The 25,028-nt window shown below is 42.3% G+C and overlaps 1 protein-coding gene across 1 annotated transcript in view; it reads right to left on the bottom strand.

The window, feature by feature from the left end:
* Positions 1-8,980: 8,980 nt before the first annotated feature.
* The window catches only part of col28a1b (collagen, type XXVIII, alpha 1b), a gene marked incomplete at its 5' end in the record, with an annotated part of 34,335 nt that continues 18,287 nt past the window's right edge, over positions 8,981-25,028 (bottom strand). The window contains 18 exons of the mRNA XM_072681813.1: positions 8,981-9,775; positions 10,906-11,128; positions 13,233-13,402; positions 14,529-15,083; positions 16,685-16,721; positions 16,830-16,865; positions 17,335-17,415; positions 17,601-17,669; positions 19,248-19,316; positions 19,695-19,763; positions 21,132-21,200; positions 21,356-21,424; positions 21,954-22,022; positions 23,090-23,158; positions 23,260-23,331; positions 23,434-23,502; positions 24,049-24,120; positions 24,257-24,325. Coding sequence (XP_072537914.1) covers positions 9,603-9,775; positions 10,906-11,128; positions 13,233-13,402; positions 14,529-15,083; positions 16,685-16,721; positions 16,830-16,865; positions 17,335-17,415; positions 17,601-17,669; positions 19,248-19,316; positions 19,695-19,763; positions 21,132-21,200; positions 21,356-21,424; positions 21,954-22,022; positions 23,090-23,158; positions 23,260-23,331; positions 23,434-23,502; positions 24,049-24,120; positions 24,257-24,325 — 2,040 coding nt within the window. The remainder of the gene's footprint in view (positions 9,776-10,905; positions 11,129-13,232; positions 13,403-14,528; positions 15,084-16,684; positions 16,722-16,829; positions 16,866-17,334; positions 17,416-17,600; positions 17,670-19,247; positions 19,317-19,694; positions 19,764-21,131; positions 21,201-21,355; positions 21,425-21,953; positions 22,023-23,089; positions 23,159-23,259; positions 23,332-23,433; positions 23,503-24,048; positions 24,121-24,256; positions 24,326-25,028) is intronic.

The following is a 25,028-nucleotide window of genomic DNA, read 5'->3' as shown; positions in this document are numbered from 1 at the left end:
GCAGTGTTTAATTCCAACAGTTGGATGGGGGCGGGGGTCCTCCTCTGGTCTCTACTGCACTGATTCTGGTTGCAAATTTGACATTTTTGGACGGACCGTTTTGGCTTCATTTCTATAGAAAGGCTAATGTAGCCAACAACTGTCATCATTATTAGCTATTCTAATTTTTCGAGATGAGCATTCTGAGCTAATTTCATGCATTGTTACAATTTTAACAATTTTAACTAATTACTAAATAATTTAGTAGGTAAAGGTGCACATATTTGTCACGGTTCTATGGACAGCAAAATGTGTCCTCCACATTTGACCCATCTGTGGTAGATGAACACACACACACACACACACACACACACACACGTGAGCGCGCGCACACACACGTGAGCGCACACACACACACGCACATGGGCAGCCAACTCCAGCACCCGGGGAGCAGAGAGGGTGAAGGGCCTTGTTCAAGAGCCCAACAGTGGCAGCCCATGTATTGAACCCACAACCCTGTCATCAATAGTCTGGCGTTCGAACTGCTGAGCCACCACTGCCCCACCACTTTATGGTGAAGTCCTCACACCATCTGAGCAAACCTCATTGAGTTAGTTTCAAACTTGTTTGAGTGCAAGTGTGTGTCTCACTGTTTCTGCGGTGTGTTATGAGGTTTAACAAAACAGCTAAATGTGCTCTTCAGCCTCTACCTTTATGTAGCCCAGATTACTGTCCAGATCTGTCCGGTTCTGATCCGCAGTAAAAGTGTCTGAGGTGTGTATTAGTGGCGGCTCTGTCGGATACCCTGAGGAGCTGAATCAGACCGTGTTCATACAGCAGTTCTGTTCCACGTTAACGAGTTCCCTACATCTGACAGCAGTGTTTATTAATCAATAGTAATCAATATTATTGCTAATCAGTTTCACCAGTTTAACAGAGTTAAATGAGTCAGTGCTGTGAGGTGGGAATGCTGGGGTTTTCGGTGGTCTGAAAAAGTTGGGTTTCCAAATCTGAATGGACCCCGTTTTCTGGATCAACTGTATCTTTACCACCAGTTTCTTAAAACCAGTAAATGACTGGAAACCAGCACAGTTAAACCAGAGTGGAGGGGGTGTTGATGTCAGATGGGTGGTTAAAATGAAGACCTGAGTGAAAATACAGAAGCAGGCTGTAAGTGTTGATCACAGCTGAATCTGAAACTGCTAAACTCAGTATTTCTGTTACGCTAGTTTGAGGTTTTCTGGGCAGAAAAGCAGAGATTAAAAAGCTGCAGTTCTACCATAAACTGTTATTTACGCTCTTGAGCTCATCCGTAAATTAATGTCATGAAATATTTAAACTCAAGAAATTAGAAGCTCCTTTTTTAAAACAATATAAGAAAATGCTTTTACTGTTTTACTTTAAGTAGATTTAGGAGGGTCTAGCTTCATGATTTTACTTAAAAACTGTAAATCATACTCTAGCTTTTGCTGAAGTATTTTATAACTAGAATATCTGTAGTTTAGTGTGGGCCACCTCTGGTCTTCTCACCAAAGTCTTCAACACAAGTGGCTAATTGTGCTCTCAGCTGGGGTGACTGAGGAACGCTGAGGTTGCTTCTGTAATTGGCATCGTTCATTATGTCTAATTGGTGTTTTTGGGAGACGAGTGGTCTTTGAGTAATTTCACACACACAAGGAGAATCCTGGACACTTGAACCATGTCTTGGAGATCCTGGCTGGACCTGTGGAGATGTTTGTGTTGGACAATGACCAGACCCCAGAACCTGAAGACCAGAGTTCCACCTGGAACAATGAGTCCGAGGGTAGGAGCCAACTTCACTGGAAGACCATTCGGACCCTCTAGGCAGCTGGTCTACTTCGGCCACAGGTGAAATATATGGACAAAAGTATTGGGACACTTTTGCTCTTTCATTCAGCTACTTTGAGTTGCACCCTTTGCTGACACCGATATCGCCTAAGAGACATACTACCAATAGTTTGGACTCTCTGGAGCAGGCACCATGCTGCCTAATGCCATGTATGGCCTAGAGGGGCATAAAGCCCCCCAGCATTGAGCTGTGGAGCAGTGGAACTGTGTTCTTTGGAATGATGGTTGGTGCTCCATCCAGTGCTTTTGACATGAGTTGGGGAGTTGGGGTGAGTTGGGGTGAGGTGGGGTGGGGTGGGGTGTTGAACTTCCAACATCCTGACCTCATGGAGCGGTATGCCCTGAGCAGAGAGACGCTCTGGACGTTTGTCCAGGCCTTCAGCTCAGGCTGCGCACACACACCGGCCCAGTGGAGGACATGGCCTTGGGCCAGTGCATGGAAATCATAATGGCCAGGGCAGGGGATTCAGGAGATGAGAACGCAGGGGAAATGTTTAATCCCTTCAATCCGGCTGAGCATCTCCGACTTCCAGCCAATGGAAAACAGCTCTGGGGCTACAGTTACTATCCTACAAAATAAGTGTGTGTGTCCTGACCGTGAAATGTTATCCAAGGAGCCACAGTTTTCTTTCCGTTTACACTCACCATCCACTTGTATCCTTGTACGTCCACACACTGGCCACTTTATTAGAAACACACACGTTGTGCTTCCACTCAGTGGCCACTTTATTAGAAACATCTACTAGTATTTTAACTTACTGGCCACTTTATTAGAAACACAGACCTTGTGCTTCCACACACTGGCCACTTTATTAGAAACACCGACCTTGTGCTTCCACACACTGGCCACTTTATTAGAAACACACACGTTGTGCTTCCACACACTGGCCACTTTATTAGAAACATCTACTAGTATTTTAACTTACTGGCCACTTTATTAGAAACATCTACTAGTATTTTAACTTACTGGCCACTTTATTAGAAACACCGACCTTGTGCTTTCACTTACTGGCCACTTTATTAGAAACACCGACCTTGTGCTTTCACTTACTGGCCACTTTATTAGAAACACCCACCTTGTGCTTCCACACACTGGCCACTTTATTAGAAACATCTACTTACTGGCCACTTTATTAGAAACACCCACCTTGTGCTTCCATACACTGGCCACTTTTTTAGAAACACCCACCTTGTGCTTCCATACACTGGCCACTTTTTTAGAAACACCCACCTTGTGCTTCCACACACTGGCCACTTTATTAGAAACAGCCATCTTGTGCTTTCACTTACTGGCCACTTTATTAGAAACACCTACCTTGTGCTTCCATACACTGGCCACTTTATTAGAAACACCCACCTTGTGCTTCCACACACTGGCCACTTTATTAGAAACACCCACCTTGTGCTTTCACACACTGGCCACTTTATTAGAAACACCCACCTTGTGCTTCCACACACTGGCCACTTTATTAGAAACATCTACTAGTATTTTAACTTACTGGCCACTTTATTAGAAACACCGACCTTGTGCTTCCACACACTGGCCACTTTATTAGAAACACCGACCTTGTGCTTCCACACACTGGCCACTTTATTAGAAACATCTACTAATATTTCAACTTACTGGCCACTTTATTAGAAACACCCATCTTGTGCTTTCACACACTGGCCACTTTATTAGAAACACCTATCTTGTGCGTCCACCTGCTGGCCACTTTATTAGAAATACCTTTAAGCTGCACTGCTTAGGTGTAGAGTTACTGACTGTGGCCCATCTGTTCCTGCACAATTCATCAGAGGTCATTTGCTGGCCACAGGACTGCAGGTGACCGGATATTATTTGGGTGGCGGACCATTCACAACTAAGGCTCCAACTAACGATTATTTCTGCACTACCAGGTTGCCATAATTCCACAGCCCAACGGCCAAGAGCGTCTTTGTGGGCAGAAATGGACCACTGATGGAGGGCTTACACAGACTGTGCATCAACAGATGGGGTACAGTCTCTAACTTTTACTTCTGGGACAGGGGCCTAATGGAAAACAAGGACACGCAATGTCACTGATGCGAAGCACCAAAATCTTACTGAGCCCTCTTGTGGAGAACGTTTAGCCTGCTAATCATGACTCATACTGGCCCATGTGGTGCTTTGCATCTAAAAGAGCTACTCCCTAAGCTGAGCTCAGTTCAGTTTATAAGTTTGTAGCCTTTCCTGCTATGCTATCTAATTACAGTGAGCTATGTAAGCTGTGCTACTACTGCTACTTTAGCACTTTAGCACATTATTTGAGCCAGTGTGAAACCTGATCACACACCGGCATTCTGATCCTACTATTTTCACAATGTTATTTGATGAAATGTATTTATTAAAACCGCTGTTAAACGATTCTGGGCATGCTAACTTGCTAAAGTAGGCATAACAGGCATAAAATAGTGATAACTTCAGCTTATACTGACTGAGTGCTCTAGCTAACAGGTTTAACTCAAGCATGCTAACTCTAGCTACTGGCCACTTTATTAGAAACACCTACCTTGTGCTTCCATTTAATGGCCACTTTATTAGAAACACCAACCTTGTGCTTCCATTTAATGGCCACTTTATTAGAAACACCTTCCTTGTGCTTCCACTCACTGGCCACTTTATTAGAAACACCTACCTTGTGCTTCTATTTACTGACCACTTTATTAGAAACACCTATCTTGTGCTTCCACTCACTGGCCACTTTATTAGAAACACCTACCTTGTGCTTCCACTCACTGGCCACTTTATTAGAAACACCAATCTTGTGCTTCCACTCACTGGCCACTTTATTAGAAACACCTACCTTGTGCTTCCATTTAATGGCCACTTTATCAGAAACACCTACCTTGTGCTTCCATTTAATGGCCACTTTATCAGAAACACCTACCTTGTGCTTTCATTCAATTTAGAACTATTAGTCTATTCTAACTAGCTGAGGTTTTTCTTGGGTAAATAGTGAAGCACTTTTGTAAGTCGCTCTGGAGAAGAGCATCTGCTAAATGCCGTAAATGTAAATGTTTACTCAAGAATAACCTCAGCCAGTTTATATAGACTAGACTTTAAAGATCCTCTAAGCTTAGACTCTACTAAACACAAGTCAGTAAGGAGACCATAGTACTCTGCTATTCGCCCAAGTATTCTCAGAAGAGGAGGGTCTTCAGTCTGGGTTTGAAGATAGCGAGTGTTGGACTCTGCTGTTCGGACACCCAGGGGAAGTTCGTTCCACCACTTCGGTGCAGGACAGAAAAAAGTCTGGACGCTCGTCTTCCGTGGATCTTAAAGGATGGCGGGTCGAGCCGAGCCGTACTTGAAGCTGGAAGGGCTCTTGGTGCAGATCGGCTTTTGACCATTGCCATCAAGTACGGAGGGGCTGGCTGGTCCAGTCTTGGCTTTGTAGGCCAGAGTCAGGGGTTTGAATCGGATGACCTGGGCAGCAGCTACAGGAAGCCAGTGAAGAGAGAACGCAGCAGAGGAGGAGATGAACATGGCTGAATGTTTTCATCTTGTCACTTTATTTATTTTTTTATTTATTTTTACTAAATATTGGTATTTGTTGTTCTGCTGTTTGTTGCTGTATATTACTAGAATCATTATTTCAGAACCCTTATCCTCATTATGTCTTTAAAATCTCTGAGTCTCTGATTCTGAGACTTTTCCATATCAGAAACCCAAACAGAAGCATGTTGGTTATTAATATGCATGAGATAATTAACAAGTTGATTTTGATCGGCTGTTACGTGTTACGTTATGGAGGTTACGTGCAAAAAAAACAACCCAAAAAACAAACAAAAAACCCCCCGAAAACGGCAGCAGAGGAAGTGGTGTAACACTTGATGAATGAATAGGACTTCACCACCATGCTTAGACACACTTAGAGGCATTAAGCTTTTCAGATGTCTGGATTTTATACTCCACCACTGTGAACAACTCAGAGCATTTAACACCAAACCACTCTGAAGGACTTTCTTCATATTTTAATAATAGAATTTAAGAGAAATTTTGACAAATCTGAACATTTTCATTTCAGGATAACCTAAAAAATGAAATATCCAACGCAGGACAGCATTATAGCTAAAAAGAGACGTCTTAGAATTTCTTTTTTATTGAAAATTGACAAGATATGTGTGTCTGAGCGACAGTTTCAAGTAGTATGATGAAGATGCTGGTTTACCAAAGAAACTACAAGTAGCTTTTTTCTTTGGTCTTGAGGAAAATAGCTTATTCAAAGCAAATTCAACACAAACCAGGCTGAATGAAGAACAGCAGAGAGGAAAGTGTGAATATTAATGGCATCACTTGCACTCCTCCGCACTCTTGAAGAAACGCTGAAGAAGCCGTGAGATATGTTTTTCAGATATAAGGCCTAAAGTGATTTTTCAAGTGGACAAGGCCACGCTGCGGGACCTTTAAAGTGGGTTTTTGGGGGGCTGCTGATTATCGGTGCAGCCACTTGGACTCACTCAGAGCGAGGCCTTTGCCCCGAAGTGTCTGACCGCCCTCGTCTTGCTGATGCCACTTGCTATTGTAAGAGGCGAGGGCAGCTTCAGTGGTTTAATGCAGTTTCCTTCCTATTGACCTGGAATGCCTGCAAGATTGCTCTGCAGGTACAGTTGAAGTTTACATAGTTTACATACACTATATAAAAACACACATATGCATTTTTTTCTGACATGAAATCAGAATAAACCTTTGCTGTTTTAGGTCAATTAGGATTACCAACATTATTTCTATTGGCTAAATGCCAGAATAATGAGATAGAAATCAAAGGCAATTATTATTACTTTCTTCAAAGTCAAATGTTTAAATACATGTCATTAGTATTTGGTACCATTGCCCTTAAACTGCATGACTTGGGTCAAACGTTTTGGATATCCTTCCACAAGCTTCTTACAATAGTCCTCCATACAGAAGTGGTGTAACTGAGCCATGTTTGTAGGCCGCCTTGCTCGCACATGCCTTTTCAGCTTTGACCATTCATTTTCAATAGGACTGAGATCAGGGCTTTGTGATGGCTACTCCAAAACATTTACATTCAAGGCATTTAGCAGACGCTCTTATCCAGTGCTTTGCTGTTTACCCAAGAAAAACTCTGCTGTTCAGACACCCAGGGGAAGCTTGTTCCACCACTTCGGTGCAGGACAGTAAAAAGTCTGGACGCTCGTATTCAGTGGATCTTAAAGGATGGCGGGTCGAGCCGAGCCGTACTTGAAGCTGGAAGGGCTCTTGGTGCAGATCGGCTTTTGACCATTGCCATTAAGTACGGAGGGGCTGGCTGGTCCAGTCTTGGCTTTGTAGGCCAGAGTCAGGGGTTTGAATCTGATGGCAGCAGCTACAGGAAGCTACAGTGAAGAGAGAACGCAGCAGTAGAGATGAACATGGATGAATTTAGGAACGTTGAAGACGACCCATGCCGCTGCATTCTGGATAAGTTGCAGAGGCCTGATGGTGCACAGAAGGAGACCAGCCAGAAGAGAGCTGCAGTAGTCAAGTCTTGAAGTGACGAGAGACTGGACAAGCACCTGGGCGACTCTCTAGAGAGGAAGGGTCGAATTCTCCTGATGTTGTACAGGAGGAATTTGCATGACCGAGTTACGTTTTGCCTTTGTTCTCCTTAAGCCACTTTGTCATTGTCCATTTGGAAGACCCATTTGTGCCAAAGCTTTACCCTCCTGGCTGATGTCTTAAGATTTTGCTTCAGTATTTCCTCATAATGTTCTTTCCTCATGATGCCATCTGTTTTGTGAAGTGCACCAGTCCCTCCTGCAGCAAAACAACCCCACAGCATGATGCTGCCACCCCCATGTTTCACAGTTGGAATGGTGTTCTCAGGCTTGCAAGCTTCCCCCTTTTTCCTCCAAATGTAATGACGGTCATTACGGCCAAACAGTTCAATTTTAGTTTTGTCAGACTACAGGACATGTGTCCAAAAATGAAGGTCTTTGTCCCTGTGTGCATTTACAAACATTTATCTGTCTTTTTTCTGTTTCTTTTGGAGTAATGGCTTCTTCCTGGCAGAATGGCCTTGGCCCATGTGGATACAGGACTCGTTTTACTGTGGATAATGACACACTCTTACCAGCTTAAGTTAGCATCTTCACAAGGTCTTTTGCTTTTGTTCTCGGGTTGATTTGGGACCAATCACACATTTCGGACCAAAGCACGTCTCCTTCCTGAGCGGTATGATGGCTGGACATTCCCATCTCGTTTGTACGTATGAACGAGGCGCCTTCAGGCTTCTGGAAATTGCACCCAAGGATGAGCCAGACTTGTGCAGGTCCATAATTCTCTTCCTGATATCTCAGCTAATTTCTTTCGACTTTCCCATGATGTTACACAAAGAAGCAGTGTGTTTCAGGTATGCCCTAAAATACATCTACAGGTGTGTCTCTAATTAACTCAGATGTTGCCAATAAATCTATCAGAAGCTTTCAAAGACATGACATCATCATATGGGCCGTCTCAAATTGTTTAAAGGCCTAGTGATCTTAGTGTATTTAAGTGCCTTTAAAAAGTCCCTCTCCAATTATTCTGGCATTTAGCAAATAGAAATAATTTTGGTGATCCTAATTGACCTAAAACGATAAAGTTTAATGTCAGACAGTGAGAAAAAATGCATATATGTCTTTTTAAATAGTGTATGTAAGCTTCTGGTTTCAGCTGTAGCTGCCGCATACCAGCAGTATGAGGATAGTGTAAATTGAATCATTTTTCATAACCTTTATATCTGCAGCACGGACAACTTGCGAATTCGAGTCCTAGTAGGTACAGAAAAAATGATAAGAAGGAAATGAGAAATGTCAAAAGTCTTCAGCCATTGATTTATGGCTGAATCATAAGCCTGTGATTTGAGGTTTTGGAAGTAAATAGCACCAAAGAGCAGCAGAATGAGGATATAGGCATTTTTTTTTACATGCCGATGGCTAAATTCCCCAGAACTGCCTTCATCATAACCTGCACTATATGTCCAAAAGTTTGTAGACACCTGCGAGTCATGAGTCATTCCCTCTAAAATCAACAGAGTTAATACAGGGGTTGTTCCCTTTTTGCTGCACTACAAAGCTGTACACTAGATATTGGAAAATTGCTGAGAGTATTTGATTGTATTCAGAGAGCATTAGTGAGGTCAGGAACGGATGTTTAAAAGGTTTGAAAGATAATGGTTGGAGTTCCATTACTTCTGAGAATACAATTCCAATTCCCCACACCACAGCCCAATGCTAGGGTTTTTTTCCCCCCTCTAGCTGACAGGGCATTGGGCACGGAGCATTAGCAGCTAAATTAGTAAAATAGAAGACATATATGGATACTTTTGGACATACAGTGTACTATGAATTATGAATAGAGGTTTCCCTCTGCCTGATCTGTTCTGAGGGTCATTAACTGTGGTCAAGCCTAATATGCACATTACCCATGTGCTGCAGTCTTCTCACTAACAGCTGGGTGGTAAAATTTTAATAACAGGCAAAAATGTAATAGCAGAAATGAATTTTAGATGTAAACACGACTTGTTGAACTGAATTCTGTCTGAAATGATATACTAAACAAGTAATTCTATGTAAAAGTCAAAGAGACCTGTTTCTACTAAGTTCTCCAAACATTTTTTGTAACATGTTTATCAGTACTGAGAGGTATAGAGAAATATACTTGAGTTTTTAAAATCATTTTTAGATTATGAACCTATAAACCTTATGATATCTGCCTTTTCATTACTCATCGGTCTCACGGAGAGGATTTAACCTATAACACAGGTGTTTCGGCAGCTTTTCTCCGTTTCAAACTGGTTGCGGTTGCCAAGGCAGCCTCCAAACCAAAACTGGGCACAGGAATTGGCCTTGGGATCGTAATACCACTTCACCACATAATCCCGACATGGGCCGGGGTCCAGCGGCTGCAGGCAACCCTCCCCTGCAAAAGACCAGAGACGTTACATGTTGGTAGAGAGCGTCAACATTTTTTACTCAATGTAGTCAAAAGTTCTCCTAACTCAGATTTTTCACTTCTGCATCTCAGATTGTTCAACAATACACAAATACATCAGTTAATGATCTGCAGCTGAAACTGATGGATGTTTAGTCTGTGGCTCTGCCCCCTCAATCTGTTTACTGTTTATTCCCACTGGCAGGTTAGAACTACCCCTATTAGATGGAGGAGGGAGGCCTTCCAATTCTCAGACTCCTGACAATGGTAAGCTGTGGTATTGGTGGAATTCGAATTTATGATCTTCTGTCTCTTAAAAGTAATTCAGGCTGTTAGACAGTCACTCCACTCTAGAGCTATGAAGCTATGTACATTTCTGTGTCCAAGAAAGAAGGGAAAGGTAAATTTACTCAGAACTTTGTTTGAATATATTGTAATTTCACAGCTCTAGACCGGCCCTACTGTCTAACTGCTGCTCATCAAGTGTGAGGAGATCGTAAGTTCAACTCCCAGCAATGGCTCAGTGCTTCATTGTCAAAAGCCTCCCAGACTGCAACGTCATGTGATAGGGGGAGTTCTGACATGCAGATGGGAATAAACAGTAAACAAATCATTCACAATCTTCCCCAATATTTAATTAGTTTAATTAGCTGCAAGTCATTTACTTATGTTTTTGAAGCTCAAACTGAGATGCAGTTAGATCATTTACTTTACAGTGTGGTGAAAAATCTAAATTACACAAATTACTCTGCCCACTTACCCATATGGCAATTTGACAAGTTTGCTTCCTTATTTAGCACTAGCCTGATGTAGCTAGCTTGTCTTAGAAGGCAATTAACATAGTGATAACTGCATGTACGTTAAATCATCAGATATTTCCCTTCAGTTAAGCTATTTCAGTTACTTCTGTAGTTCCTGGCACTGTACGGCATACTGTTACCCACAAAATGGCTAAAACCTTTGGCTAAGATGACTGCTACTATGTTTTTTTTTACTACGCTAAAAGGTAATTTAGCTCATATTTAGAGGCAAACCTTAGAGGAACTTGTCTAATCTTTTTTTTGTACTCATAAAGGTTTGCGCTAATTAAGCTAATCTGTGATCAGTTTAACAATTACCTTCACCGTAATCGTCCTGAACCAGTACTAGAGGTGGCTGAGGGGTGGCCTGCCAGACAGGACCCAGTGTGGGTTGTTCGAGATCGGGGCCATATGTGAAGCGCCACAGATCATCCAGGCTGTTTAGTGTCTCCTCGCGGGAGTACGGCGCTCTGGTGCTGGCTTCTTCCTCCGCTTTGGGCTCAGAGAACGGGAGCACCTCCAGCTCTTCTGGATCTCTTGACTGTTTCGCAACAAAACAGGATTATTATCTTCTAAGATCTTATTAGTAATTGAAGCTTAATTAGTGATGATTAGCGAGAAGGCCATTTTGCCACCCTCAGACATCGTTTAGTGTTGATTGCCTTGTCAGTTACCAGGTAGGGGGTACTTTTAAGGCATGGTCACAAGGACGCTAGCCTAATAATAAATGAAGGTGAACAGACAAATAGTAGCATTATATTATATTATATTATATTAGCCACATAAGCACTATACCTTTGGACAAATGAGCGTGTCCTGTTTCCCCTCTGGGCATTATCAGTACTATTGTAGACTAGCTAATAAACTGATTGAAGGACCTGGTCTCCTTATTTGGACATTAAACTGGAACACAGCCCATTCTAGCACTGGGTTAGACCTGTGTTAGTATAATTAGTGCATTGGTGAACTATGCGTCTGACAAAGGTTAGCAGTAGAGTAAACCATATGTTTTAATGTTTTACTGACTCTCATCAGTAAAAAATACAGTTTTTAAGTTTATGTAAGAAATAATATATAAGAAATAATTCTTCACTAATGACAAACGCTAATGACGAAAGCCTCTTCCCAGCATTTTCAGCCCTTTATGCAACTTAATGTTGGTTTAAAGCAGGGGTGTCTAATCTCATCTGCAAAGAGCTGGTGTGTCTGCAGGTTTTCATAAAGCTATCTGATCTCTGACAAGTCATATAAAATGACTATTGAAAACTAGGCAGAAAGTATTGAAAAATAGGTAAAACTGAAAAGCGATATTGCAACATTTTTCATCCTAATCTCAATCTGCCCCATCTGTCGTCTATGATTGGATATCACAGACAATAACTTTGGCCAGTTCCCCTTTACTCTACCATACGCTTACAAAATAGCACAGACAACAAGTTCAGATTTCAGATTTTACTCAATGTCTAGAACATTCTGAGAAATAGAAGAATATATTAAATGATAAATCATATAATGTAACTCTGTCAGTGATTTTTTTTGGATGTGTTTGATCTCACCCTGGTTGATCTGCTGGGAAACAAGATCAATAACCCAGTAGCTTGGACTCCCCCATCACCCAATGCTACCAGAGGGTAAAGGCATATGAAGCACGCCAGCCACATTTCAGAACTGCTGCTAATGCAACGTCATTGTACAGCTCAATGAGTGTAGAAAACATGGACAGCACAACGTCTCTAAGAAGTGAAGCAACCACGGGTCTAGTGCCTCTGCTGACTGGTTGCATGGCGATGTGAGGCTCCACCCGTCCCCATATGTTTCAATGACAAAACCCAAAGCCCATTTTCCATCTCATTGTCCTCCTTTAAACTGTCTGTCCATCTCCAGTGTCTCCAAATTCCCTGTGCTAATATTGGCTCAGGTCTTATATTACTTATATACTCTAGAAATCATTTTTTTAAGAAGAAGGCGGGGCTACACTTAGGAATGAAGTGATTGACAGCCTTGGCTGGAAGAGATCAGTGATCTGCAGGACCTGCATAGTGCCCTTTTCATTACATGGAGTAGCTGTGAGAGTTGTAGTGGAACTTATATGAGCTGCACTTTTACTGTTGATACTTTCCACTTAACGGACAAACTGGGAATCCAGGGGGGGGGAGGGGGAATCCGTTCTGCCTCTGCGCTGTAAGCTCAATGAAGGTGGTCTGAGACACGCTTGGTCTGGGAGAAGGGGGTGGGTCTACCAAATGAGTAGGCGAGTCTGGCTCCTCCTATGGTCTCTACTGCACATGCTCTAGTTGCAAATGTGACATTGTGGCAACATGTACAGCTGAACATGCTTAGAGCAATGGGGGAGAGGGAGGGCCATCCTACCCAGCCCAAAAATATGAGGTGAGTTGCGTTCTTTGAGACTCCCGACCATGTATGGTTGTGGTATCACCAGGATTGAACCTGCTATCTCCCAATAATGGGCCCAGCAAGAGCGTTTGAGGAGTCAATGCTGGGTAAATGAGGGTGCAGATAAATTACACCTGATTCACCCCTGTCAACTTTGGCTGTGTATTTTCAGCAATGATGAGCAGGCTGTCTAGGCACTGCATGTAACTCCCAGCCCTGGTGCCTGTTTTACATGACTGAAGGTGACTCACCTCCGTACGCGTTCGACTGTAGTCTTCGTTAAATGTTGGGCGCTCTGTCCTTCTCCGAGATTCCCCATCATAAGAGAAGGCTTCAGAGGCACCAGGGATGATATTGGTCCGACTAAACAGTGTCTCTTCACCGTTGTCGCACAGCTTAACCAACAGCTTTTTCTCCAGTGCTGAACACAAAGAGAAGAACAGTGGAAGTTGTTAATGTACTAATAATGTTCAGTGGTATATCGGTGTTCTGAGAATGTAGCTCTGGCTTAGTATGAGCATGTACATGTAAACAAGTATTCCCACACTTACCCCACATGTAATAGATCAGCCAAGACATGTGCTTTTTAAATGTGGATAATGGACCAATGTATTGGGACACCTACACATCCCACCAACAGGTGCTTTTAGGACATCCCATTCTAAATCCATAGGCGTTAATATGGAAGTTGGTCCCCCTTTGCAGCTCCAACAGCAGGTTTATATGTATATGTAATGCAGTACACACTGAGCTCAGCACTTGCCAACCCCAAAAGGATCAAGATTATCTCCTTCAGAGAGTCCTATTCTAATGGCAGCACTTCTCTACAGGGACTAGACAAGCTGTGTGTGTGGGTGTATGTGCATTTGCACATCTGTGTCAGTAATGGGTGCAACTTAAAGTAGCTGAACAGATTCATTAGAAGGGTTGTCCACAAAATTTTGGACATACATATTATGACCACCTACCTAATAGTGGGAATAAGCACCATTGGCTCGGAGGACACTAGTGAGACGTCATAGCATGGACTGGGTGGTAGAATCTCGAGAAACACTAACTTTGTGGGATGCTCTAGAGCTGCTGTAGTGAAGGTGTATAGAGAATGGACTTCTTGCACTTCTCCCAAAGGCATAACAATGGAGACCCAGCTACCAATCAATCAATGCTCCGCTGTGGACCAGTTAACCTCTACAGTTAACCTCTATACCCCTCCCATCACCTAATACAGGCCATTTAACAATGTCTCGCTAGTGTCATCCGAGGCAAGGGTAGGTGTATTAGGTATTAGGTAGGTGGTCATAATATTCGGATATGACTGTGTATGTATCATATTGCAATACTTTACACATTGCAATTCATTAAGCAGTGCAACATTATCATATCGTGGCTCGAATATAGCAATAATAATGCATGGTGGGCCTTGGAGCAGTGCTGGAATTGTATTAGACAAATGAGACACCCCAGTGGGCACTGCCAGTACTGCAAACTAGCAACTGCTAAATTGTACAGAGCTGATGAAGCTGATGAGGACATCTAACCTAACATACCAGGCAGTGTACTGAAGTCACTGATCAGATAGACATGCTCCTCATCTGGATCAGAAGCTATGGACTCCAGCTCCATCTTGAAATCTCTGTAGAATGGGTTGCTCTGATTGACCACCCCGATGACGAACATCTCAATGCCATCCGAGTGGGCGGTCTGCGCAGCGTCCTCCAGCCTGATCACATCCCGCTTGTCCACCTGGCCATCCGTTATCACCACCGCCACTTTCCTGACCCCGGGACGGGCCGAGAGGAACAGCTGATTAGCCTGATTGATGGCACTTCCTGTATAGGTGCCCTCACCCATGTAGGCCATCCTGCGCACTGCCGCTTTCACCTCGTCTCGACTGGACTGCTGGCGCAGGCTGCTGACCACCATGGTAATGTGGCTGTAGAGCACCACACCGACCCGGGTCATATTCGGACTGACCGACACGCGGTCGATCAGGGTGTTCACAAAGTCTTTGATGATGTTGAAGTTGTCAGGACCCACGCTCTCAGAGCTGTCAATCACAAAGACCAGCTCCAGGGGTCTCACTCTGCATGTTATTCCACAGCCTGAGGACAATAGATGAGCAGTGAACATAGGGGTAAAACAGGCTGCGGTCCAGTGTACTGTATTTGTAATGAGTCATATTGTACATGGTATACGTACACGGTCATAAGTTTGGAAACCTTGCCTGAGGAATGATAGATTTTTCTAGATACTTCTCAATAAGACAAATTACCCTACTGTGAGTCCATGCCTTAAAAGTATTAAAGGCTGAAGCAGGTTGTCTTACAGTATACATCTGTATTTTGAGATATATCAGTCCTTCAATCCATCAGTTCTTCAATTCTAAGATGTCTAGCCACAAAGATGATTGTTGCGCTTCATGCAACATACAAAATAGGGTCCTGCAGGTACACTGCAAGAAATCTGATTATAAGACATGACACCCATATTCACCGTTTGTGTTAGACACCGCCTTTAACCCATCTGTGCTGTGAACACACACAGTGACAGAAAGCACACATGCCTGGAGTGCCCAGAGTGAACAGAGAGGGTCAAGGGCCTTGCTCAAGGGAACCTTGCAGAGTCTGGGTATCAAACCCACAAACAGTCATCAATACCCTGGTGCTCTAACCGCTGAGCCACCACTGTCCCATTAAGTGAAATGGGCAAATATTGGGAAAATATTGCTTGCACACTGATCAGAAATCAGACAAGTCTAGCAAAAAAATATATATTTATAACATTAAATAGAGTATAAAAGGCCTCGGATTCTGCTCCAATGAAGGTACCTGCCTCATACCATCTAGGATTTCCGAAGGTGTCCCCGAAAACCAAAAATAAATGTTCTTGTGTTTTAATATTTATATATAATAAATATCTTAAATATAATATTTAATATAATGAACAATCATTGGTACATTTTACAAAGTGACAACCACCTATCAGACCGTTTTATAAAGTCTCTCCTGTGTGTCTTTTCTAGGAGACAAAATTAAAGACAAATTGGTGCATGGGGATACATATGTCTCCATTGCCTCTCCAGGTCATTATCCTTTTTAATATTAGTCATATCAGACATTTAATATTCCACAGTTCATAACTTGTAGATCTACACATGTTGTTTATGCAAGCATGTGCCCTCATCCTTTATATGCTGGTAAAACTAAGAGAAACATATGAGTGCAGTTTGCTCCTGTTCCCCATCATTCAGATCAGATGAACATTCTCCTTCAGATCTACGTCTCCTGGCCATTGACAGGGTTTTTTTGCAGCAGAAGATGGAAAGATCCGGACAAAAGATTATTACAGAGGGAGGCCTTTTGGATTTGAGAGCTTTTATCCTTGTTCCCTAAAGGTATGAATGTTAAAGGTAGAATCTTAATCTCTGTAGTTTTCTAGTAAAAAAGGCCTTCTTTGATCTTTGATCAATATATTTATAAATGGATCATATATTTATGAAATGATTCCTGGTGTTTTTTTGATCTTCATAACTGAGCATATCCCCTTTCTGTTGTACTTCAGAGAGTCAGTGCCCATCTTATTATGCTATGTTATTATAAAATGAATGAAAATGAGTAGGAAAAATAAAATAAAAAAAGAAACAGCTAGGTCTCCAAATTTTTGATGGCAGTATAAAGAAGCAGAAATGTCTGTGTTTACTCACCACAAATTGATTTGATTAATTTCATAACTTCCTCCCTCTGCAAGACACGAGAAGAACGTGAGAAGACAGAGCAAGAGAGGCATCTAATGCCAATGAGCAATCAAACATCAGTGTAGAAATTACCCCATCTCTTGACAGCACTTACAGTGATACCAGGCTCTCCCTTTTGTCCTGCTCTACCCTGCCAAGCAATAAATAAATAAATAAATAAATAAATATAAACATAAATATAAAAATAAATATTCTAAAGTTCCTAAAATGATACTTTTCAGGGCTATTAGAAATCAGTGCATCACTCTGCTATACTATACCTTTGTTTTAATGCTATAAATGACCAAATTATTTGCATAATAATTATTATTATGCAATAGTAATGATTATGCATCATAATATTATAATGATTATTAAGGGTGTGCATTTTGAGTCTCCCATTATGACCCTTTCCCCTGTTTTAATGCTATAAATGTCTAAATTAAATACAGTTCTCTTCAAAAATAAGACTGTAAACACAATAATTGTGTAAAATTGAAGTCCTAATATTATGTGAATAATATTTATTCGCATTCGTATATGTCTAAACCCTGATAATAAATAAAGTGAGTGGTTGCTATTCTCAGAACGTTTCACAGAATGAGTTTCTTATTGTTTACCACAGGCCCCGTCTCTCCCATGTCCCCCTGTCCTCCTTTGTCTCCCTTCCGTCCTCTCTCTCCTGTGAGCCCGCGGTCCCCCTGCAAACAGTCCAGCAACATGATGGCATTGAGATCTTCTTATGGAGTGAGCCATAAGTAGGACAGGGTTCTTCAGTTCTAGTCCTTGAGTCCAGCACAGCTGGGGCTCAAACAGACCTAACTAGACTCACTGGTTTTAGTGGGGCTGGAACTGAGGAAGCCTGCTGTAGGCCTAACACTCTTACCTTCTGCCCAGGAATACCCTCCCCTGGGGGTCCTCTTGGTCCCTGGAATCCCTGGAAGCCAGGATCCCCCTGGATAGATTGGATAAAATATTGGATAAAATTAGAGAATTTTGGCAGCTGAACTTAGTTGGTGTAATCTCAGACAGATTTGCTTATGTGGTTTGTGGTCTGTACTACTGTTCTTGCCTAAGCAACATATGTTTGTTAGAAATGTTCACAGTGGTGGTGACCGGAACCAGACGTCCCCTTAACCCTTTAAACAGCCTATGGGCCGCTGATGAGCTGAAAGTGTTATTAAAAATTTCTATTACCAGAGAATTGCCCCACCAGTTTGTACAGAAGTCTCTGTAGCTACTGAGTAATACACCTTAATAAGCCTTGCTGGTTCAAGAGGGTAAAAAAATATCGATATATCGAAGTATCTATTCTCAGTAACATGTACATGTAAAGATTGGAGTCAGACAGAGGTTCATGTAGTGTTGTGTTTAAACCCTGACCACTAGAGAGCAGTGTTGCACTCTTGGCTTCAGATCCCACTGTACTGATTGAATGAAAAGTACATTTTATTACTCAGATTTTACGCAGATGATGATTTGTTTTTATACAATAGAAAAAAAATAAAACATTGTTTACAGTATTGCAATATACAGCTCTGGAAATATTAAGAGACCACCCTACATGATCTGATTCTCTGGTTTCCTTATTTATAGACATGTGTTTAGGGAAATTGTATTTTGTGTTGTATTTCATAAACCATGGACAACAATTTCCCTAAATTCCAAATAAAAATATTTACTATTTAGAGCATTTATTTGCAGAAATGACAACTGCTCGAATAATGCAAATAAATTATTATAATAATTATAATGCAAAGACATTATTGTTCAAATTTAAACAACACAGCACTAATATTTGAACTTTGAACATTCATAAATTACTATAGTGAAATAACCTGGACTGCCAATCACAGCTTTCCTGTCCTCGAAGGCTCTCCACTAGTCTTTCACATTGCTGTTGGGACTTTATACCAGTCATAGTCTGAAGATTCAGGTAACTCAGCTTTGTTTGATGAAATGCCTGGAATAAAATGACTACCAGACACGTAGAGATGCACATTTATGAAAGACTTAGGTGGTCTCTTAATTTTTTACAGGGCTGTATATTGCAGTATACTGAATTGTGACCCCTGTGTTGTGATATATATTGTATTGCCTGGTTCTGGATCTAGCATCTATGCCTGAGACATGGATTTTGATGATTTATTTTGAAATCCATCCATTGCAGACGTGTGTACATGCACTGTGAGACAAAATACTTCCATTAGAAACGTATTTCTTTCAAATGTATCACTTTTTTACCATGCATATAACTGCTACAATGGGTTGTGGCTTTGGGTAGTAAATAAAATGGCTATGTTTGAATTGTGAGCCCAGGTTTAATTCACCATCACTATAAAGGAGTTGGTAAGTTTCTCTACAATTAACCATTTTACACCAAACCCCACTCTGAATGCCCCACTGAACTATGCAAGCATTTAGAGGTGGTGGTGGTGGTTCCTGATATTAGTCTAGGACCTCTGGACCAAGCTTAGACATCACAGTTACTGAGAGCTTTTCAGAAACTCATATTAGAAATAACTTCTATTACCTTTGGTCCTTGGATGCCCTCTCCTGGCAGCCCTGGTGGACCAGGTGGGCCAGTCTGACCAGTAGAACCCTGCAAAAAACTTCACTGTATGAAAGGTCAGCCTCTGTTTATGTGCAAAAGTGCCTTACGTTCAATGATGCACCTGGTATTAGATAAACAACACCAGACTGAGAATCAGGCTGTTGACTATGCCACATATTCTCAGACAGTTCATCACAGATGTTGCATTAGAGCCACCTAGAGGGCAGGATGAGCTACAGTTACAAAACACCAGTGATTTAGTGGTGTTGCTGACTGGCTTATAGATTAGGTACAGTGTAATTTGCCTATGAACTGTACCTCTGAACATGGGATTCGGTCATGTACAAAGTCAGTCTTTGGGCTGCTGACATGCTGAGGGTTGGGTTATATACAAATAAGGTCTTACATTAGGATGATATAACTAACCTTTGGGCCTAAACGTCCAATCCCTGGTGGTCCAACTGGCCCAGGCGGACCTGAAGGGCCTCGATCCCCCTGAGAATCAAAATATCAATCAAATTGTTAAAGGTTTTTGAGATAACAATGTCAACAGTGAGACTTGTATAAGCCTTCAGAGTATTTTCATTTAATCCACTGAAACCCAGGCCTAATTTTTATTTTTAAGACCCATTATTTGGGATTTAAGGACTATAATTGAGTAACTACTAGATATTGGAAATTTGCGAGTATGTGTTATGACACTAATATGTAGCTTATGCCATTTGAGGTGGGACCTTGAAGTATGGGCACAGATACAGGCCTCTAATAGAATTAATTTGCCTGTTTTATTTAATTTCTTAATTCACTCTTATATTTTGGCTGGAAACAAAAAGCTCAAAATACAGCCATGAAAGCGCACTCATTGGTTAGGCCTTCAGGAGCTGAACTGAAGGCTTTACATGTCAGTTTAAGTTCCAGCAGACGTTCCTTTACACTGACGGCAGAAAAAACACAGCTGCAATGTCAATCTGCAATCTGCATCCCGCAGATGTTAACGGTCTTGCTGCAGCAGACGTCTGGGGTCATTTAAAGTTCAAACATTTTCAACTTCTGCACGCCGTGCATTGGCCGAGTCTCAGTACGACCAATCAGAATGCATCGAGTGTGTCTGGCAGTTCCCTCGCACGGCTGCAATACCAGTCTGAAAACCTATCATGACCCATCAAAAAAAGGATTAGCATGGAAGCAGGTGTCGGCCCAAGTTGGTCGCCCAGGTTCATAGGTACCAGCATTTAAACAAGCTAACATGTGGTGTCAGACTAGCCGGTACACACATGCAGATCCTCCCTCGCTACAGAGAGCGCCAACCGGCAAGCGCAATGTACACAGCGTAGTGTGTTCAGTGTGAATGCAGCTGTAGGTTATCCAATGGGCGGCTCAAGAGAAAACATCACTGTAGGCCTTCTGGAATACAGGCTTGAAAACTTTGATTGGTGCAGGTCTGGTATTTGATTTAATTGACCACGTTTTTTGCTTTCTCTAAAAACGAGAAGATAATGATGAGATCATAATCATATTAAGATATTAAGCAACAAAACTGATGACGATGGTCTTCATTGGATGTCATTACGGTGGTAGCGCCAAGTTTAACTCTGAAATGCATTACGGTATTACATATAACTTGTAATACAGCCCCTGTTTAACACCATTTTTTTTTCTTTCTCTAATAATAGCAGATAGTGGTGAATTAATCATCATATGGCAGCAAAACTGATGAAAACGGCCTTTACTGCATATTCTGGAACCAAACTATTGATACATTTTCTAGTGTTATGCACTGTTCGTATCTTTATCTCAGTCAAATCGGCTCATATCCTGTCCTGGACATAACAAAAGCTATCAAACGTCTGGCTTGTTTCATACCTTTGGCCCAGGTAAGCCTTTCCCCTCTGGCCCAATTTCTCCCATTAGTCCTGGCATGCCTGGTGGTCCCTACAGATCACATGTAGAACATCAACACAAAAAAGCAAGCAGTGAATGATACTGTCAGTGCAGTGTTTACTGACTGGCTGATAGACCTCACTGTTGTAGTTCATATCTAATATATGGTGTAGTTTGTGAGCCACCTGTAGGTAAAACATACTTACAGGTGGTCCAGGGTAGCCGTCTCCCTTCAACCCAGACGGCCCTGTAGGTCCAGGCAGTCCTCGTTCACCCTTAAGAACAAGAAAAGAGATTCAGCTGTTTAAAGACCAGAGATTTGATCTTTATAGACCAATGAGAATGGATGTATAGTAGTCCGGAAGGGCGCTGCATAGTGTTTACATTATAGTACTGTTGCCAGGTTGAGCAGCTTAATGCAACTCTGTGTCTAAGTGGTCTACTGCAATATTACACCTTGTATTTCTTACATATTTCATATACTATGTTCCTAATGCATAAAGGTCACTGACTTTATCTGTTGTAACATTGCTAGCTAGTAGGACTGAGGGTCAGTCACAAAAAGTTCAGGCATTTGGGAATCAAGGGGCAGATTCACAAAGGTTTCCTAAGAAAAAAGGAGCTTCGGATAAACACTAAAAAAATTAATACGAATGTTCTTAAATGTTATTCTCCATAAAATGTAAGAAATTCTCAAATATTCTCTTAGGAAATAGTTATTTATTATCTATCATGTTTGTACGCTTTTTTATACTCAGTTCCTGCACTTCTATGACCCTCTAAGTAGGATTTTTGAGAGTTGACCTTAGGTCCGGGTATCCCCATTCCAATTTCCCCAACAGGTCCTGGAGCTCCAGGTTGTCCAGGATCCCCCTGCAAGAAGATACACACATCTGAAGGCAAGTGAAGCACAAGCTTGTACACCAATATGACTTCTTCACATGGTGGGCTGTTCAGAAGCAGCAGCAATGGAACATTAACGAGGCCCAGTCAGTACCCATTTCACAGCAACTACTAACACAACAGCCTATCTAGCTAAGATTGCTAGTTCAACATTTCAACAGACTGAGAAGGTCAAGGGCAGCCCAGCTCCACGCTGGCTTGAGAAACCCATGCTGATAAGCCAGCATCTCCATTAAAAAAAGGAAGAAGAGGGTTGCGTTTGCTCGTGTAAGATTTCGAAGGGTACACTGATGAGCCTAAACATTATGACCACCTGTCTAATATGCTATTGGAAGCACCTGTTTAGCTTCTTCTGGGACCTCTAAAAGACCTCTGAAGGCTCCTGTTACAGCACATCTTTTAAGTTCTCTAAGGTGCAAGATGGAGCTTATGCCTGATCGGATTGAGATCTTGGAAATTTGGAGAACAGGGCAACATCTTGAACTCATAAACATAAAGGAATGCTATTGCCATGAAGGGGTGTGCCTGGTAGAGGTAGTTGAGGTGGGCGGCATGCATTAAATTGATGCCCACATAAATGCCCAGATCCAGAGTTTCCCAGCAGAATAATGACAAGAGCATTACACCCACTCCCTCCACAGTGCTTCCTGGTGCCAAGGAAGTGTTTCTCAAGGAAAACAGTACACATGACATGTACCCGAGCCAACCTTCTTCCATTGCTCTAAAGTCTATCTCTGTAGCTGTCTATTGGAGACATGTTTGATGGTGGACAGGGGTTAGCATGGGCACTCTGATGGGTCTTCGGCTAAGCACTGTGCACTGTGTGTCATGAAATATTGTTCCTGTAACCTCGGCCACCCAACATCATGTCAACACTTTGTTGGTAGGTACTCACCACAGCTAAAATCAGGACTCTGGTATGATGACAACCTTAGACAGAGTGTCCCTTAAACCTGCATCAGAATCTATCTCTGATTTTGGCACCGACACCGAAGCAAAGCAAAATGGCCCTCTGTATATATTTTCTATACAGTTACCTTAGCACCTGGTATACCCCTCCCTGGAGGACCAATCAATCCTGGAGGCCCAAACCCCCCTGGTTTTCCCTGTTTGAGCAGAAACAACAGATAAACCGTTGAGCCGAGTTTTGATACATGTGGTTATTAATAAGTTATTGCTTAAATGTGTTGTTTTTGCTTTATTTTACCTTGGCCCCCACTGGACCGACCGGTCCCATGGGTCCTGGCTGTCCTCTTGTTCCTCTCTCTCCTCTGTCCCCCTTCAAGAACAAAGCACATGTCATTGAGGACACTGCAGTATAAAGAATTGTGACGCTAACTGCTAATTGTTCTCTATTATGCCAGACCAGATATGTAACTACCTTGTCTCCAGGAAGACCTTTACCAGGTGGTCCATCCTGTCCTCTAGGGCCAGGAAAGCCAATGTCACCCTATATTGACAAGAAAACCATACATGAGGTTGTTACAAATGTGTCTAATTTCTCCTCACTTTAGCTTAGCATTGTTCAGATAGCAGCAGTTAGCTAGCCAACATTGTTTTATACAGACTGTGGCAGCTCCAGAGCCTTTTCTTACAATGGACATTTTCTGGGGACAGAATAGTTAGGGGTAAAAGTTGACGTTAGCTAAACAGGCAGTGATAGTTTTATGTAGGGATACAGTACCAAAAACGTAAGCTGCAGGCTCTACACTGCCCTCTGGTGGCACACCGAGTTCCGATATTTCATGAATGTTTAAAATAAGAACATACAGCATTATAAAGATGCTTATTTTGTGGCCATAGTAGCCAGTGCAGGTGTCTAATGGCTGTCCAATGATGTTATGTTAGCGGTAGTTCAGAAAGAAGCCAGCTAGCTAGCTAGCCTAAATGCATTGCGTGCTAGCCTTTACCCTTCCAGCACCACTGGCACCATTGGGGGAGTCCCACCCACTAGGTAGGAACTGCAAATGACTAATAGGTGAAAATTGGAACCAACCTTTGGTCCCATGGGTCCATCTTCTCCTGGAACACCTGGCTCACCTGAAACACCCTGAAAGCCTGGATCCCCCTACAACACAGAATTTATGATGGTGAAAGTGGCTGCATAGCAATAAAACATGCTCTCCATCAAGTTGAATGTACAATTCCATGTTCAAAACACGTTCTACTTCATGAGTTTATTTCAACGATCTTTCCATCACAACCTTGGGACCTGGCTCTCCAACACCTTTCTCTCCAATTGGTCCACGTTCTCCGGGGAAGCCTCGGACACCCTGAGAATAAAACAGCACAAACAGAACATGGATTCTTTCTTGGGGCCTGACTCTTAAAGCAGATAGCTGAGCTCAGTTCGATCTGGCCTGGGATTTTAAGTCTCGTGGCGGCGGGTCACTTTTCTATTGGTAAACTTGCTCTGGGGGCAGGATAAGCTTGGTATTTAGGACTATAAAAGGCTCCTGGATCAATCTGAGACAGCATTCTGATGGAGATGGACACTTCCAGTCCTTTAAGGGTCCTTAAACACCATTCTTTCATGTGTATTTGCACAAGGATTGACCTCTTAACACTCCAAGGCGTACTACATACTAAGGTGTATTACTCAGTAACTATAGGAACTACTGTACTGGGGCTATTCTTTGCTAATAGAAGACTGCAATAACACCTTTGGCTTGTTGGCGGGCCATGGGCTTTTTAAGGGGTAAATCATACACTATATGGCCAAAGCTATCTGACCACCTAACCATCACACCTGTATGAGCCACGTTGGACATCCCATTACAACAGCACTTCAGCCCTCGGGAGCCATACTCTGTGAATTTGCATGGTCTACCACTTCCTGTCTTCTAGATGCTTCCTTTTCACTGCAACAGCGCTTATAGTCACCCGAGGCAGATCTAGCAGCGCAGGCCTTTTTATATACTCACTTGTGGCAAAGGTAGCATCCTATGACAGCGCACTCCTATGAGAGTCACTCAG

Source organism: Salminus brasiliensis, chromosome 1 (genome assembly GCF_030463535.1).
Source record: "Salminus brasiliensis chromosome 1, fSalBra1.hap2, whole genome shotgun sequence".
Lineage (NCBI taxonomy): Eukaryota > Metazoa > Chordata > Actinopteri > Characiformes > Bryconidae > Salminus > Salminus brasiliensis.
This window is presented reverse-complemented; position numbering and strand designations above follow the sequence as displayed.